Source organism: Aspergillus undulatus (assembly GCF_047715775.1).
Source record: "Aspergillus undulatus strain CBS 261.88 unplaced genomic scaffold BDV17scaffold_31, whole genome shotgun sequence".
NCBI lineage: Eukaryota > Fungi > Ascomycota > Eurotiomycetes > Eurotiales > Aspergillaceae > Aspergillus > Aspergillus undulatus.
This window is the reverse complement of record NW_027396635.1, coordinates 184,620-200,799: the sequence shown is the minus strand read 5'-3', so window position 1 is coordinate 200,799 and position 16,180 is coordinate 184,620. Positions and strand designations below refer to the sequence as shown.

The 16,180-nt window shown below is 51.2% G+C and overlaps 7 protein-coding genes across 7 annotated transcripts; 2 read left to right on the top strand and 5 right to left on the bottom strand.

The window, feature by feature from the left end:
• Positions 1-11: 11 nt before the first annotated feature.
• BDV17DRAFT_265823 (terpene cyclase/mutase family protein) lies at positions 12-2,636 on the bottom strand. Its single transcript, XM_073758201.1, has 4 exons — positions 2,284-2,636; positions 1,765-2,228; positions 268-1,713; positions 12-208 (listed from the first exon to the last, which is right to left on the bottom strand). Exons 1-4 carry the CDS (start codon positions 2,488-2,490, stop codon positions 118-120), a joined length of 2,208 nt encoding a protein of 735 aa, XP_073614625.1. The 5' UTR covers positions 2,491-2,636; the 3' UTR covers positions 12-117.
• A 686-nt stretch (positions 2,637-3,322) lies between these two features.
• Positions 3,323-4,905, top strand: BDV17DRAFT_282434 (putative meiosis-specific topoisomerase Spo11; the record flags this gene model as incomplete). The annotated part of the gene is made up of 7 exons (XM_073760200.1): positions 3,323-3,599; positions 3,664-3,730; positions 3,793-3,901; positions 3,969-4,055; positions 4,120-4,200; positions 4,268-4,339; positions 4,393-4,905. 7 exons carry the CDS (start codon positions 3,323-3,325, stop codon positions 4,903-4,905), a joined length of 1,206 nt encoding a protein of 401 aa, XP_073614624.1.
• A 254-nt stretch (positions 4,906-5,159) lies between these two features.
• Positions 5,160-5,735, bottom strand: BDV17DRAFT_292276 (E2 ubiquitin-conjugating protein UBC7; the record flags this gene model as incomplete). The annotated part of the gene is made up of 2 exons (XM_073762336.1): positions 5,160-5,413; positions 5,489-5,735. 2 exons carry the CDS (start codon positions 5,733-5,735, stop codon positions 5,160-5,162), a joined length of 501 nt encoding a protein of 166 aa, XP_073614623.1.
• A 431-nt stretch (positions 5,736-6,166) lies between these two features.
• On the bottom strand, positions 6,167-7,727 carry BDV17DRAFT_265816 (scramblase family protein). The gene is made up of 3 exons (XM_073758200.1): positions 7,295-7,727; positions 7,068-7,239; positions 6,167-7,018 (listed from the first exon to the last, which is right to left on the bottom strand). Exons 1-3 carry the CDS (start codon positions 7,639-7,641, stop codon positions 6,323-6,325), a joined length of 1,215 nt encoding a protein of 404 aa, XP_073614622.1. The 5' UTR covers positions 7,642-7,727; the 3' UTR covers positions 6,167-6,322.
• Positions 7,728-7,990: 263 nt separating this feature from the next.
• Positions 7,991-8,686, bottom strand: lcl2. The gene is made up of 2 exons (XM_073758199.1): positions 8,303-8,686; positions 7,991-8,233 (listed from the first exon to the last, which is right to left on the bottom strand). Exons 1-2 carry the CDS (start codon positions 8,469-8,471, stop codon positions 8,040-8,042), a joined length of 363 nt encoding a protein of 120 aa, XP_073614621.1. The 5' UTR covers positions 8,472-8,686; the 3' UTR covers positions 7,991-8,039.
• A 42-nt stretch (positions 8,687-8,728) lies between these two features.
• On the top strand, positions 8,729-9,714 carry BDV17DRAFT_265813 (mitochondrial 54S ribosomal protein bL27m). The gene has a single exon (XM_073758198.1). The coding sequence runs from the start codon at positions 8,758-8,760 to the stop codon at positions 9,583-9,585; it is 828 nt and encodes a 275-aa protein (XP_073614620.1). The 5' UTR covers positions 8,729-8,757; the 3' UTR covers positions 9,586-9,714.
• Positions 9,715-9,861: 147 nt separating this feature from the next.
• BDV17DRAFT_282431 (chromatin-binding protein RAD9) lies at positions 9,862-16,005 on the bottom strand (the record flags this gene model as incomplete). The annotated part of the gene is made up of 3 exons (XM_073760199.1): positions 9,862-14,097; positions 14,190-14,237; positions 14,695-16,005. 3 exons carry the CDS (start codon positions 16,003-16,005, stop codon positions 9,862-9,864), a joined length of 5,595 nt encoding a protein of 1,864 aa, XP_073614619.1.
• Positions 16,006-16,180: the final 175 nt, after the last annotated feature.

The following is a 16,180-nucleotide window of genomic DNA, read 5'->3' as shown; positions in this document are numbered from 1 at the left end:
TTAATTATTAGTTTCAAGATATGTTTGACATCATATTGTTGTAGTATCGGTCATTATTAAAAGTATGTTTACATGCCCAAAACCTGGGTGTTGACCCGTATGTTGACGAGTTCGAGTTTACTGCAGCTCCGCATCTCCAAACTTCTTGCTGTACAAGCCTAGAGCACGAATAGGCCAGTAGAATTTGTAGTTGGGATACGAGATCATGCTAGCGGTTTGTCAGATCCAAATTCTTCACTCAATTCACTCAATTTGTTTGAGACTTACCAAGATTGGTTGAAGACACCCTCAATGGACTCTTGCAACCACTCGCCGTTGGGTTGTTGCCGGGACATCATAAGTTTCATCGCTTTCTCAAGTGGCTCTTTGTGCGGGTAGCCCGCCTCCATCAGGGCAAGGCACGCCCAAGCTGTTTGACACACCTGAGACTTTTCATGTTGGACGTAGACGTGTTTCTCACTGCTGAGGTACGATTCGCCCCAGCCTCCATCCTCCTTCTGCTGGGAGATCAGGAACTCACAGCCGCGGCGAGAGATCTCGCTAGTCTCGTATGTCTCTTTGATGCTTGCAAGGCTTTCTAAGGCAAACATAGCGGCGTAGGTAAAGCAGATACCCCAAGCTCCATACCAGCTCCCATCTTCTCTCTGCACACGCTTGATGTAACTCACGGCGTTCTCCTTCGCTGCCCTGATTTCGTCCGCGCGGTATTTGGGATAGAACTTGCTAAAGAGGGAGAGAGCAGTCACTGACGCAGTGGTGCATTCGACGTAGTCGTAGCCAATCATGATGCCACCAAAGACCTCAGCAGCGTTGAGATATTCAACCTTTGGCGAGGCTCGGGTTGTCTCATACTCGGTGAAGCCGCCAGACGGATTCTGCATCAAGAGCAAACAGTCCACACTATCTTTGAGACGTTGTTCTGAAATTATCTGGGGGAAATCATGCATCTCCTGGAGTTGAATTGTCGACCGCAGACCCTCCGCAGTGCAGTCGCTAACGGTATATCCCTGGGTCTTATTACTGAATGGCCAAGCACCCTTCCGATGCTGACGGTAGCACTTTTCTTGGTTAGGCACATTCTCTCGGAGCTGATGCGCATCTAGAAATTCTAGTGCTTTGGTAAGCATTGGGCGCCATTTCGGATTGTCTGCAAATCCCGCCACGACGATAGCCTGTGTGATGAAAGCGGTATCCCAGACTTGAACACCGTTGGTGCCATTCATCAACATGCCCTCGTCCTTCATCCACATGTAGTCGTGTAAGCGTTCTCGATGCCGCCGCACTGAATAGCTACCGGGTCCGTCGTGAACAAGGCATGCAATCATGTTCATTGGGCAATTCACGGGCCCGAGACCGGCATAGTCGGTATTCTCATCTTCCATCCGGATCAGCTCCCAAGTCCAATCTTCTGCTCGCTTGACTATCCACGGGACTCGAAGGACAGGATTCCAGACATTGACAAGCAGTGAGTTAATGGTATTCAAGACCCATGTCTTGGGATAGTAGTTGTCGGCTTTGTGAATCGAATTTCGATGACTGGCGAAGTCAATAGAATCATAGGGCTGCGTGTACAATTCCTGTCTCAGTTGCTTCGTGAGGGGAGTCAGAGGATACGTGAACTTTTTCGACCATAGATATGACATGGGCAAAAACACCTGACGCATATGGATCCACCATCGCCAGGGGGCAAAAGGTACCCAGTCAGGCAGTAGCCTGCCAAAAGTCAGTTCAGTCACCGTAATCAGTATTTAGAGAGTGACAAACCAGATTTCTGGAGGAACAGGATTGACACAGTCCCAATTCATGACACCGAGAATACTAAGCCAGAATTTGGCCCAGTGGGGACCATATATGGCGCCGCCAAAGCTATGCAACAGTCCACGGGCTTTGATCATTCGGGGATCGTCTTCGCTGACGCCCAAAATACGCAGCACAACATAGTTCATGCTAGTGCCGAAGACTGAGCTATGGGCCTCGATATGCAGACCCCAGCCACCGTCTTTCGGATGCTGTCGAGCAAAGAGATATCGTCTGATCTCGGTCGCGTATTCCGGTGGAATGGGTGTGTTGGTAACATAATAAGTGATAATGAGTCCAGGGAGCAGAAACATTGGGCCGCCATACTCGCAGGCCCAGTTACCTGGAGGCAATTGCAGTTTGGAGAAGAATTCCAAGCCATTTTCAGCACATTGCAATGGAGTTTTAGCTTTCGGTAGCTCGGGAAGGCCCTAGACGGAATTAGAACTGGATCGTACTGGTAGTAGCACAAAGGTAAGGCATCACCGTTGGAAGGCCCAAGAAATACTTGTCCGCTACTGATTGAGGCCATTCTTTATTTTGCTCGTCCGTTTCCAGATAGTGCCATGTTTGACGGCCATCATCGTCGAGCAATCGCCATTTTGAATAGTCGGTTTTGGAATCGTTGTTAGCGTCAGGGGAAAGATGGCCCTGCGCTTCCGTTCTCCAGGGCGCAATGTGCTGGCCTGACATGATTCGCGGTGCTGACCCGAAAATAACAGACCAGCTCAACGCCGTAGCGACCAAGCAGCAATTGAGATAGCAGGTACCAAAGCGATTTGGCAATTTACACAGGAAAAGGGAAGAACGTGGATTGAAGATCTGGAGATCTACTGATTGCTTAGTCATGGTTTGCTGCGCAGTCGATCACATGATACCCAAGTAGAAGAGAAGAACAATTTCATGAAGTCCATGTTTCCGGGCAATGTATGAACTCTGATTAATTTGTGCACACAAAATGCTCTTCCCTCGTGAGGGGCTGCGGTGTGTCTCCGATTCTCAAAGGCGCCACTACACCTGCAGCACCCACACCAATCGGATGATCTCCATCTATACATCCCTGCCTCGGCTCCTGGGCAGTCTGCAGGCTACGAAGCATTCGTCAGAATGTCATCTTAGACGACGATTGTACGGTATCGTGGTCTCTGAGGGACTCGTTCAGAACGCTCAGTGGACAATCTATCACATGTTCGTTTGTAGTAACAGCGTCACTGGAAACAAATGATTCGAACTGCGGTAGATTAATATGAATAGCTAGCTTGACTCGGTTCCCCAATATGATGGACCTTGAAAGATTACGACGAGCCTGTGGTCTGTCCTATCATCGTAAATATATAGCAATATATAGCAACAGAAGAGCGATGCAATATTGTTCATGACATAGGTACTGTGGGTGTGCGGATAAACAGCTGACCTGGGAGTGAGTCCCAATGAGAAAGAGCAGGTACATGGCCGCCTCAAAACCTCACCCGACGAGGATTCTTTCCAATGTCCATTGCTTTGTCAGGTCCACCTCCTCAACACAATGGACCCTGACTTTGTTAACCTACTGCCTGCAACGTGTACCAACAACCTCACTCCCAGATCGCGCGTCCACAAATACCTCCAAGACACCCTCGAGACCGTGTTGACCCAACTCACTCTCTCTGAAGATGCAACAATTACGCTAAAGCGAAGAGCAGCAAATGCCACTACAACCTTCCACCTAGATCCCTCAACTGGTGCACTCGAAAGTGGGCAAGCAGAGTCTACGATCACGTACTCATTCCCTGGGAAAGACGCTTATGAGGCGTGGAGGTTCAGTGCGTAAGACCTCTCCATAGCCAAAGGGTACTCGACTTATGATGCATTGATCTGTTTCTGCAGCCATTGCATTACGGATCCTCTCTGCGGTACATGATGCTTTGCAAAAAGGGTTGCCAGTTTCGATCAGGTACGTATAAACACCCGGGCGGAAAACCAGTATCAACGGACGCCAACAACCTGCTGTTGTAGGGACATATACTACACTGACCCCGAATACTTTGAGTCCCAGGGCGTCGTTGGTCGATTTGTTGACAAATTGGCACTGACAATTGGGGTAGAGAGGGCAGATCTGAACGTGGTATCTTTCCACTCTCTTACGTCCCTCTACTATGGCTACATTTGTCATCTCTTGACGCTTCACATAGGAAGCTGCTGCGAAGGGCCTAGTGGCGGGCTACTACCGATTGACAACCACGAGAGGCGAGGTTATTGATGCACGTGGGTCAACAACGGTATGATGAACCTACCTAGTCCATCTCCTACCATGGCAGTGACTCTGACCTGATTTCAATCCAGGATTCCCTTATACCGAGAGTACAGGATATAACAGAGCTCGACATCTCAGATGTACGTTGGATTTTGATCATTGAGAAGGAGGCAAGTCTTATATGGGCACAAACCTATGCTTGTACCCTATGAGGACGCAATGCTCATATCTCATCAGGCCGTATTCCGCAGACTCGCCCGAGATAACTTCCACAATCGTGCAGCAGCAGGCAAAGGGATCTTGATCACAGTAAGCCCTACCTCTACCCCTCCCAAGGCCAAGGATAGTAACAGCCAATCTAGGGTAAAGGCTACCCAGACCTAGCGACCCGCGCATTCGCCCGCAGAATCCTCGAAAATATAGCTCCGTCACAATCCCAAACCCCATCTCAATCACAGTCTAGCCCTAGCCATATCCAGTCTCCAATCTTCTACGCCCTCGTCGACGGCGACCCAGACGGAACGGCAATCATGTCTACATACAAATACGGCTCAATGGCGCACACCTGCGAGAACGCGAGACTGAACTTGCCTTGTCTGCGCTGGCTGGGGCTGCGGACTTCCGAAGTGATTGGAGGCATAGGACATGATGGTGATGAGGCGTTGATCCCGCTGTCGAAGAGGGATAGGAAGAAGATTGTTTCGATGCTTGGAAGGAGCCCAATGTTGGCGGTTGATGGGTCTGAGATGGAGTGGCGGACTGAGTTGCAGCTAATGCTGATGTTAAATGTTAAGGCTGAGATTGAGATATTGCATGACCGGGCAGGTGGACTTGAGGGATGGCTGGATCGGGAGATGGGACGACGAAAGTCATAACTGCTTTCTATTGATGCTGCGCCTTTCACTGAGCCCAGATAAGACAGATCTGGCTCATATTCACGTAAAAAAGATGAAAGAGGGAAAGAAAAATACCAACCAACGCCCACCATCCCAAGATGCAAAGAGGATATGATGAACAAGCTATGCACGCACTCAGCGCAGTAGCAGCAGAAATAAAAGAGCCGAATCCCACCGATTCCACCATCCATTATATACAATTCAGCTCAATCGAGCGTAAAAACATAATTTCTCTACAACCCCAATCCCTTCCTCACCTCCTCCCTAACCTTCTTCTCATACTCGGCCCTCCGTTCCCTCCACATCTTCGCAGCCTCCACATTGGCGGGACTCTCATCGTTCGGCTCCGCAAGCATACTCATCACACTGATAAGAATCTTCTCCACACTCTGAATAGGCGACCACCGCTCCGACGCATGCTCATAGTGATTCGGGTCATCGCCGGGCGGATGAAGGATGGAGATGCACACTGTACCATTTGGGTAAACTGTACCAACCCAGAGAAACCCAGTTAGCCATCTTTCAATCCCTTCAGTTGCAGAGAATCCAGGTTTAAACTCACCATTCGGATGCCAAACCCCACCCCCAACAAACTTCATCGTCGGCGGACTAAGCGGATAATCCTTCGGAAACTTGAGCTCGGCAGCGAATATCCCGCCCTCGTAGGGCGTTCCCTCCGGACCCTGGATGAGCGCTTCCCAGTGGAACATGTCATCTTCTGAGACCGGGCCCGCGGTGATGCCGTCCGGTGGGCTTGTGGAGAGTGTCTTGTACTCCCGAAAGAGGCGGTTCTGTGTCATGGACGACATTGTTGTTGTTTAAGAAAGAAAAAAAAGGGAGTCGATGGGAGGGTGAGGTGTCGCTTTGAGATCGGAATGTAGGATAGTGGTAGCGGACGAGGATAAATAATTATTTTGAGGGAGGTTGTGGTGGTGATGCGGAGAAGAAGTTCGGCGGTGGGGGAGCGACGATAGATAAGCGGTGCGGTGCGCGGAGGGAAAGAGGACCAGGTCGGAGTTGTGGCCTCTGGACGGACAAATTGCGGATCTTAAGATTGGTTAGGTAAGTTCATGTGGCCAGGTTGGAACGGAAACAAAGTGAGGAGAGGAAAGAACCAAGATGCGAGTTTTTTCAAGTCATTGCCATTTTCAAAAGGTTCCTTATGTCTTTGGTGATTGTTGTTAGTGCCTCAGGCAGACACGACAATGCTGTACACAAATCACTGAGAGAGGGTTGAGAGTTATAAGCAGTTTTCTTGCTTCCCACCATCTAATAGCTAGCCCGCTAGAATATATTGGTAACTGCCTTGTCGCAGTGCAAGCTATACTGAAAATGTGTCTAGATCCTCTCTGCTATGTTCTCTATCATTTCATCTTGTTCATCCACCCACTGGCTGTTAGTCCAAAAACCACAGCAATCCCATTAATCCCAGTCCACCACCACCACCACCACTATGGCGGCTGAAATAGTCAAAGTCAACGCTGACAGCGGTGGCCAACATCACGGCACGTTGATCGAGAGTCATACCGGTCGGCATGATTGCGGTATTCTTATCGGGGGCTTCGGCGAGATTTAGGCCTGCGGAATCCATCCGTAGAGCATAGGCGCCCGTGTCTGTGAAGATCTCACGAGCGAATCCGACAAATTCACGGTTGACGGAACCGATCAATTGCTGATCGGCGGAACGAAGTGAAAAGTCCCATGACAAGAAAGGTTCATCCACATAGGCGAATTGACTGAACTCGCTTAGGTCCTGACCCCCTTGCGACTGGGCCAGTTGCATTTGCTGAGCTTGCGAGAGCCCGCTCTGCGCCAGCGGTATCTGCTGAGTCCCCATCTCGGTCGCCGAGTTGGGCGAATGATGGTACGTGAAGAGGTTGTATTTCCGTGCTAGAGGAGCCCACTGTTGCTGAGTCTCTCCGATGACTCGCATTTGATCAAGCCCAAGTGGTGACAATCGGGCATTTGAGGAATCCGCAGCCTGCACAAGAGAGCCTGTTTTGAGGTTGCTAGAGGCGTAAGAGCCGCAGTTGGCTTCGACAGGATCATAAACTCGAATTCGCGAGTTAATCCACGCAAACGGACGATGAAACTGCGCAAGTTAGTCCAGCCTGTTGGATTAAAGGCCGCGAGAAGCTTACGCGGAGGACTTCGTTCTCGTGTTTATCAAACACATGCGTCGTGAAGCTCCGGTGTGTACGGAACAACTGTCGCGTCATCACATTCGCCATGCCATTCTCTTGCTCTGCCATGTATCCGACATGGTTTCCTGCCGGATCTAGGATAACGTACTTGTTGGCTTGCTCGAAACCGCTACCCCAGACGTCAGCTTCTGCCTAGTAACCATGAACGAGGGAAACGCAATTACATCATCACGTTCATCATCTCTAGCTGCCGCTGCACGACGAGGCCAGAATTTGCGAGAATCCCAGTGGCGGGATGCGTTTCCTTGAGTACACCATTTGGATCTTCCGGGATATAAATAGGCGAGAGTAGCGTGTTCTGGGAAGGATCATAGTCTGGCACCCGGGTACCGGTGTTGCCAATGTCTGCATCTGATGGTGCTGCAGGCCTTGGAATTGGAGGTGGCCTTCGAATTGAATTCCGAGGACCGCGAGAGGGTGCGGCCGCGGCTCGTCTTCGGAGAGAGCTGGCGGAAGCTCTGGGCGTCGCGGACCACCGCGCGACTGGAGTTCTTACTCGCGCGCTCCACATAATTGGAGGAGAGGTCGTATAACAAGGTCATAGAGTGAAGGAGGGAGTAGTAATATCGAAAGCGCTACGTAGGAGGAACTGTTGAGGATTGGAAAGACGCAGAAGTTTTGGACTTGGTCGAGATCCACGACTAATGGCAGCGGAACTACACAGGCGAACGGAGATAAGCTGCAGTGCAGAAAGTACGCAAACACATCACAATCACCACGAAATTGACAGGTCTCAACTCATAATATGTAGGTGATAGCTATGAATAATATGTTTTCTACAGGCAACTGATGTGCTTACACTTGGTTTACTGCAATCTCAAAACATAAGAGACTACCATCATGTCCGTGATCGTGGTAAATATGACTTCATGATAGAAGGTATAATAAACTATCTTAAACAGCAAACCATCAAAGAAGTCCCTTCCGAGCTAATTCGACCTTTCGCGCAGCTTCCCCAGGCTTGTATCCTCCCTTTGAGACACATACAGCGCTTCCCTCACCCAGCTCAAACTTCTCCTCAACATCGGGATGCGGACACGGGCAATGATGCGGGAAATGGACGCAGGCAAGGGTAGCAGGGCATAGATATTTATCGCATCGCGCTGTAGAAATGTCAGGTTAGTCTCGATAAGAGAAGATGAACATAGAAGCCCGTTGCAGAGAAGTCTTACCTCCTTCCCACATGCTCTGGTACCGGGAACTGTCGCTTGGGACGTTCTGCTGAGTAGCTTGCTGGCGCTCTTGACCGCCTCCAAACATGTGCTCAAAGAATTGGAATTGTGCGTGAGCCACTGAGGCCAAAAGCAGGAGAGCTCCAAGTCGGAACAGGTTGAATAACATTGTCGCGAAGTGGGGATATATCACTCTCTTTAACGCTATGTATGAGTCCTCCAAGAATTTTACCAGTCAAGCATAGGTGAAGAGCACGCACAAAATGAAGAGAGAAAGAGATTATGGAGTGGGGAGGAGGGGAAAGATGATAGTAGTTTATGTATAGTTCGAGATGCCACCTTCAACACCCAGACACGACGCACGTGACCGAGCCAAGCCTGCCATTCCCCGAGAAAAAAGTCACTCCGAACCTGGAATTCACCAACCCCAGGTTTCAATCACGAACCTTCACACAATGGTGCTTCAACCCAGGCTCCTCACGCCTCTCCGGGCCCTGGGCGGAGCAATTACTCGCTCGCAGACACCAATAACCCGCCTCGTCCCAACGCAACCATCACAATCGATCCTCCTCCGAACTCTCTCCGCAACAACACCATCCCTTCTAAAAAGCAACCTCCCCCGATTCACCATCTCCCAAGTCCGACACGCCTCGCACTCCGCCCAAGGAGCCGCAAACAGACACTCGCGCGACCCCGCGGGAAAGCGCCTCGGTGCGAAACGCACAGGCGGCGAATACGTCGTCCCGGGATGCATCATCTTCCGACAGCGCGGGACGAAATGGTTCCCCGGCGAGAACTGCGCCATGGGTCGGGACCATACCATCTACGCTACAGAGGCCGGGTACGTGCGCTACTATCTTGATCCGCAGCGGCACTCGGAGCGGAAGTACATTGGGATTGTCTTTGAGAAGGAAGGGACGCTACCCACGCCCCGGAACGCGCCGACGCGCCGCAAGTTGAACCGGGTTTCTGTGCCGATGTTGCCGGTTGTTGAGGAGCAGCCTGATTTGACGGTTGTTTCTGGGGATAATACGGGGACGGTCGTGGGGACTGTCGGCGCTGAGCAACTGGCCATTGGAAAGCAGTTGCGTCCCGGGTATATGTGGCGTGAGGCAAACTGGCAGATTGGTCGTGCTGCTGAGAATGCGGGGATTACTGCTAAGCCGCATAAGCGGAATAACCGGTGGCTGGCGTGGAGGAAGAGACAGGCTAGGGCTGCACGTGTTGCTGAGATGAAGAGTCTGAGAAAGAAGAAGAAGGCTTCAAAGAAGGCCAAGCGGTAAACGATTACTTTCGGCTGGCCTTGCTGTTAAGTGGTTTGTTCTGAGCTGGGACTGGTGCTCTTTGTATTATAGGGAATATTATGTGATAAACCTCTGTTAAATATAGTTTCATTTTTCTGCATTCATACCATACCGAACATTCGCTGATAAGTCAAACATGGGGTATATTGTGCTATCGGAAGGCTGATGTATAGCGTAGTTCAGTCCTTCCTACATGGAATCATATGACAAAAGTAGATTACAATAACTCAAAACAGGTCATGAATCTTGACAACATCACTGATCAACCAGCCTGCCCAGAATCAAACTCTGGCAGACAAACTCATTGCCCACAACTCGAACAACACTGTCCAAACCGAGATCGTCGCTGGACTCCGCAGGTCGAGACTTTCTCCGTTTCTTCGACGACAGTGAGGCCGACTCGTCATCCATATAGACCCAGTCCCAGGTGGACGCTCCCTCTCCGGTCTGTGAGCGCGACTGGTCGAGAATAGCCCGAGCTGACTGGATATCAGGAACACGTTCAATCTTCGACGCGCCCAGAGCGTATGTCAGGAAGATATATGCTTTCCTTCGCTCGTCAACTGCTTTGCCATTGCGGCCTGTGATGAGCAATACAGACTGGCCGTTCAGAAGATTTGGCCGCGCCGCAACTGTCTTAGACAGTCGCGCATCGGCAGCCGAGTACGGCGTGAGGATCCGTGACTTCGTTGCTCCGTTGAGGTATGATGATTCGCCGGCAGGAAGGAGATACATTTCCCAATCTACGATTTTGCCTTTTGCAACGCTGTCCTCTATCCAGCGGTCTGAGAGACATGGGAGACCTAGGGCGAGTGCTTGCATGTATTTAGCGCGCCGGGAGTGTTTGTCTGCGATTAGACAAGCGAAGCCAACTTCTTCGGCCCCAGGTCTGAGACGGAGATTGACGTTGGTGCTTGCTGGTGGAGGAGCTGGTGACTTTGTCGGCGTCTGAATGGGAGCGTTGGATGGCAACTCAAATAGTTCATTGAAGCCGTCTTCAAGGATCTGGCCGTCGTTCTCTAGGATCATCTTTGTGACGCGGACCTTGGACTCACTCTTGTCGCCATAGGACACCGCAAATACCATGCCAGAGAACAAACCATTCGCGGGGCGGAAGGTACGCGACAGCCGAGTCCCTGGTGAGGTTGGCGTAATATGCCGGTCTGAAGGGGTCTGAAGCCTGGTCTCTGAGTTTCCAGACCCAGAATTGTAGGTAAACGAGTGCTCTTTGAGCCTATTCCACAGAATAGTATCTAAGTATATCCGGGAAACGGGGACGTTGATTACATTCTCTGGACCTGAAAGGCCCCCACTCGGAAGGCTTTTGCGTTGCTTTGGTCCCACGATGAAAGTGGCGTGTCCGTACACGTCGGTGACTGGAATAACTCCATTGGCGGTGTTTGATAGCTCATCTGCAGTGAGCTTGTCGGCGAACCCTCGGATAATGTGGGTTACTTTGGGAACACCTGGCATATCAATTTTCACTGCATCGCCGATACGCAACTCAAGCCTTTTCACGGTGCCCATCGGCACCTCCACCGGCGCGCTGTCTTCGAACTTGACCAAGTATTGGTCCTGTGCGGTCCCAAACGGCTTGCCAAAGCAAGCGGCTGGGTAATAGGCCCTCTTCTGCCCCCTCCAAGGCGCTAAGACCTGATTTGGTGCCAAAATGGCAGTCTCAGGAAGGAGTTGGGGCAGTCCGTCGGCCGGATTCTCCTCAATGTTCGGTTCATTGCCTGGTTCTTCTAGACCCGGGGCTGAGGTGATCTGCGCAGGCGCAGGGACAGGGACGGACGTGGGGACGGAGGCAGGAGTAGAATTAGCGGTGGTAGTAGATTTCGGGAGTTCCTTTGGCTCAGGCTCCGAAGCCGGTGAAGGCTGACGTCCGCGAGCCAAAGAACGGGCAAATATTTTGGACCTTTCTTTGCTGGATACCCGAAACTTGGGAGAATCTTCTGTATCCCATATGGACCCAGCCCGTCTTGACGGCTTTCCTCGTCCTGAGCATACACCTAGACGCTGGCTTGTTGACTCCATGGGTACTGGGCCAGGCGCTGCTGCCGCTTCTTCTTCCTCTCGTGGAGGGGTGAGTCGAGGTCTTGATCGAGGCGTGAATGGAATAATGGGATCCGAGGCTGGGATGTTCCGGCCATCGTTACCGCGTCGCTTCTTGCGTGGTGGTATGGGAGACATAGCAACAGCAGACCTGAATTCGTGATCGTCAGCAGACATGATGTCGATGCCGCTGACATCAAATTTAGAGCCCCCAACTTGAGGCGAGACGTCAGCCGCGATCTCTGTCAAGGCTCGGCGTTGCCTTCCGCTTGGGCTGGACAGGATTTTCGAATTGAGATGAGGCTTGATCGGAGAGGAGTCATCAGAGACAACTAAGTGTGACTGATTGGCATGCTCAAATGCTCTAGGGAAAGGAGGAGGTAGGTCATCGTCCTCTTGATCAGCAGCTTCGTTATTGCCATCACTCATCCAGCCATCATTATTCATACGGTTTGGACTTGTCTCGGGAATAGTGGCGAAAGGTATCGGATCGTTAGTAGAACTCCTCTGTCTCCGGTGTATGGGTGTTTCAGCAACACGTGATGGCATTGAGGATGATTTCCCACGAGAAACAGACACCGTTGCCCTATTTCCAGTCTCCGCTGTTGAGTTCTCGAAACGGACAGCGCTGGCCTGGGGAACGGCAGAACCCTCCCTGGACGGATTGGAAGACCTGGCGGAGGTGACAATATCGGACCGCGTGGAAGGAGGAATAGCAGCAGGACCAGTTTGGGATTGTTCGCTGTGGCGTTGTGATAGTTGGTTGGAGGGCTGGACAGGTGCCTGCTTCGTGGGAAAAAATCCCGGCTTTCGTTGTGGCTTGGAGCCATGCAGGCCGGTTTGACTTCGATTGCTTGGGCTTTCAGCAATTCCCTGCTCGGGCTGGTCCGCGTAATCACGACTTTGGGACCACTGCGAATCTTTGACCACAGAGACCGGCGATGATCTAATCATATCAACTGCCCCGTCGAGACCCCCGTTGTGTAGCCGTGAGCGCGCATTGGGGGATGCCAGAGCAGGCTCAATGCGACTACCTTGCGGACTCTCGTGTAGTGAAAGAGCTTGGGAAAGCCGGTCATGAGCACTTTCAGTTTGAGACAAGCGGACGACAGAAGGGTCATCACAATTTTCCTTGTCCTCATCAACTGAGGATTGGGGTACCTGAGATCTTGGTGTTGGCTTTGGTACTTCCTCTTCCTGTTCCGTCTCTTCTTCACTTGTGCCCACAGCCTGCAGCTCCGAAGTAGGCCCGTGTGATTCCTGAGAAACTGCCTCTGCAGTGTCATTATTTGCTGATACTAGCTGTTCCGTATCCACGGTTATTGAACTAGTCTTTCTCCCTGTCTGCATCCCAAGGTCGCTAGAATGCCTTGAAGGTGCAGACACCTCAGCGAATTGTTTTGCAGTCTCCTGGTTGATTCTCCGCTGGCGCCTCATACGTTCAACAAAGCTAGGCTCCTTTTCAAACTCGCCGTCACTCTCGTCTTCAATGTTGATATCATTCGCGGAGCGCGTCATTCTCTGTTCAGCCAGAACATTCCTATTTGCTTGTGATTCCTTCACGGAGATATATTTGAGCGGCGTATCCGAGTGATCACGCGGGAAGGTCGCGGCAATGGTATTGAACGGGGATGAAAGAGTCGGGCCAAGTGGACGGTGCTGAATAGGGATATTCGGCGAGGGTCGATCTGACAGGTGGTCGGATTGTAGTCCGTTTCCGTTAACAGGAGGAGAAGACGGCGCCTGCGTGGCTTTAAATACCTGACTCAAGGCCATAACGCCGCTCGCGGACTCGAGATCTGATGCTAGAGGGTTTCGCGAGACGAGTGGCGAAACCGCAGAGATAGCCTCATTATGATACTGCTTCGTCGCCGTCACCGGAGTCTTCGTAACAAATCGCTGAGACTCGGGGAAATGGTTGCGCTCATAGGTGAGCGGAGACGATTCGCCCAACTTAGAGCTACTTTGGTCGTCGTTCTCATCGGTAGTTGGCGGATGAATGTGAGCACCGTCGAAACCAGAGAGGAGATCTATGTGATCAAGATCGCCTGCATGCAGTGACCTGAGCGCATTTTGATCAAAGACATTACTATCGAGTCCATTGTTGACAGCTTCTTTGTTCTTCCGGATGATTTCGTCGTATACCGACTGCGAAATGACCTGGGTGTCTGAGGGTGTAGTCTCGGCGGAGCCCATTTTGGCAGCGAATGGCCCTGATAAGGCAGATCGTTCAGTTCGTTTGAGAGACTGCCGATTCGTATCTAATGGCCGGGTGGCATTATCCCCTACTTCAGGAACCCCATGCACGGGGGATTTGTCGGGCGCGGATCGAGAAGCGGATGTCGAGTGACTGTCTTCCGGGTGTGGCAGGCGCGCCAAATCGTGAGGGTCTTGAAATGCACCGTTCTCAATTAAGGTGGTCTCGTCAAAGCAAGGCTGGAACTGAGATGGGTTCGAATCCTGAGGCGAAGGGGTGGTGTGGGTTAGTTGTAGGGGTCCTTGCCCAGAAATTCACCTATCATACTCACTAAGCCCAGCGCGACGCGTTGCAGCGCCGCAATGTCGATGCTGTCTTCCTGATTCTCCATTCTCATTTCAGCCAATCAACATCAGCGTTAAACAGACTGTTGTCAGCATGTCTTCACTTTGTGATTTCACGCCGCAAGGGCATTGAACAATGCCCTGAGAATTTGACCTTCATTCAAGCTTTCGGAACTGTCGTCGGATCCAGACGTGAGAACGCGTCTGTCACGTGCTCAAAGCTAATATTACTGCTTCTGGATTAGGACAAGAGCAGCTGGAGGGCAGCTCCAAGATGAACGATTATTATGGCATCGGATGGAACTCTAAAGGATTTACGGAGTCAGAATTGCTGAGAGACTTCGGGAGATGATAACCAGAATGCTACAGACAGTTACACCAGGTTCTTAGCATTGCAAACTAAAGGATTTCGCGCTAGGTACTCCAATCGCATAGAATCCATCAGTCTCGAGAGCGATTCGGTATCCAACGCCGTATCAAGAGCTCTCGCACAGAGTATCGAGCAAGCAAAGCTCCAATTTCAAGTCTGCTAGCGGATGCAGCCTCCAAATCTTGGGATGGCGGCGGTATTTCCACATAGCACACCACCAGTGTTTTCTTCACCTGGGCTTGGACACGGTTAACGCAGTGCAGCCACCACCAGCTTCGTGCCTGTTTACTAGCACACTCGGCCTTGCGTTCTTTAGTTTCCGACCAGTATGGATGGTCATAAGATGGGATCACCACGACCGCGAACTCGGCATGCGAGAAGACGGGACCGCGGTTGTAGAGAAGATAGTCCACTCCGAATTTCACACCAGAGCGTACAACCCAGCCCAGGGAGCGGAAATGATGGTAGACAATGTAGGAGACTAGGAAAGGATCGTCTGATTTCAGACCCGAAGTCAGCTCCCGAGGAGGCGAGTATGAGTGGTGACAGAATAGCGTGAGCAGGAAGTTAGAGGACAGCACGGTTTTCCGATTCTTGTCAAAGATGTGCAATGCCCCTAGACCGTATACAAGGAAGAATGCCTCCTCATTGGACAGCTGCAGGTGTTCTTCGTTGTCTATCGTCATTTCTTCGGATGACTCCCGCCCGTTAACAGTGGTGTCTGCTTTCAATGTCGTGTTGTTGTTTTCAGCGAATTGGACATTCTTTTCCGTGTTCTCCTTATCGCGCCTCGCTAATTGCTGCTCAAGAAACTTGGCCTCTCTCGCCTTTTTTACAGAAAATTTCTCTGCCGTTATGACAGTGCCATTCGTGGCACCATCCGCGGATGACAAATCGCCGCCTTCCAGGAGCGTGTGACCCTCTCTTGCAGCAGCTTCCGCCTGAAGTCGTTGCTCGATTATTAACTTCTCCGACCTTGCTCTCTGAATTTTCAGCTCACGACGCTCAGCTCTGCGCTGACGAGTGACCTCCTCACTTGTCACGCCTCCAAGGAGCCCTCTCCGCTTCTTCTCTTGTTCCAGCCAGGTCGGCTCGCTTCGGCTTAGACTTCCCTTTCCAAAGAACCCCATCTCCCACAGAGCTCGGATGGTCCTCTCATCAGTGACATGAACTGACGATGTATTTGAATCGAAATAGGCGGAGTGTATATCATTGTGAGGCGGAGCAATGAAGTATGTGAGGTACGAAAGTAGCACACTGACAACGGAGAGTGGGTTGTGCGGGATGAGAGGAGGAAGAGGATGAACGGGAAGAGGGAGAGGGAAACGATGAATGTGCCTATAATCTGGTTTGTGGCGTCTCGGTGGCCGCTTGGAAGGAACAGCTTGCTCCTGCACAGATGGAGCAGCGTTAGATGGAGGTTGGGAAGCCATTGTGAAACTAATTGAATTGAAATCTACTACGGGATGAAGAATCAGCAAGCCGTCTCTTCATTACTGTAGATATTAAATACAACACGTGGACTCGAACAGAAGTGCTGCGATAGATGTTCCTCAGATACCGTTGTAGTCTAATACACAGCAGTCATCGACAGCAGCTAGAAATCAA

Coding starts and splice junctions, on each gene's coding strand:
- BDV17DRAFT_265823 (XM_073758201.1), bottom strand. CDS start 2,490: ATGTCAGGCCAGCACATTGCGCCCTGGAGAACGGAAGCGCAGGGCCAT. Junction 1,714..1,764: donor CCTGTTCCTCCAGAAATCTG/GTTTGTCACTCT, acceptor GACTTTTGGCAG/GCTACTGCCTGACTGGGTAC. Junction 209..267: donor GGTGTCTTCAACCAATCTTG/GTAAGTCTCAAA, acceptor ACAAACCGCTAG/CATGATCTCGTATCCCAACT.
- BDV17DRAFT_265816 (XM_073758200.1), bottom strand. CDS start 7,641: ATGTGGAGCGCGCGAGTAAGAACTCCAGTCGCGCGGTGGTCCGCGACG. Junction 7,240..7,294: donor GAGATGATGAACGTGATGAT/GTAATTGCGTTT, acceptor CGTCTGGGGTAG/CGGTTTCGAGCAAGCCAACA. Junction 7,019..7,067: donor ACGAGAACGAAGTCCTCCGC/GTAAGCTTCTCG, acceptor TAACTTGCGCAG/TTTCATCGTCCGTTTGCGTG.
- lcl2 (XM_073758199.1), bottom strand. CDS start 8,471: ATGTTATTCAACCTGTTCCGACTTGGAGCTCTCCTGCTTTTGGCCTCA. Junction 8,234..8,302: donor CCAGAGCATGTGGGAAGGAG/GTAAGACTTCTC, acceptor ACATTTCTACAG/CGCGATGCGATAAATATCTA.
- BDV17DRAFT_265813 (XM_073758198.1), top strand. CDS start 8,758: ATGGTGCTTCAACCCAGGCTCCTCACGCCTCTCCGGGCCCTGGGCGGA.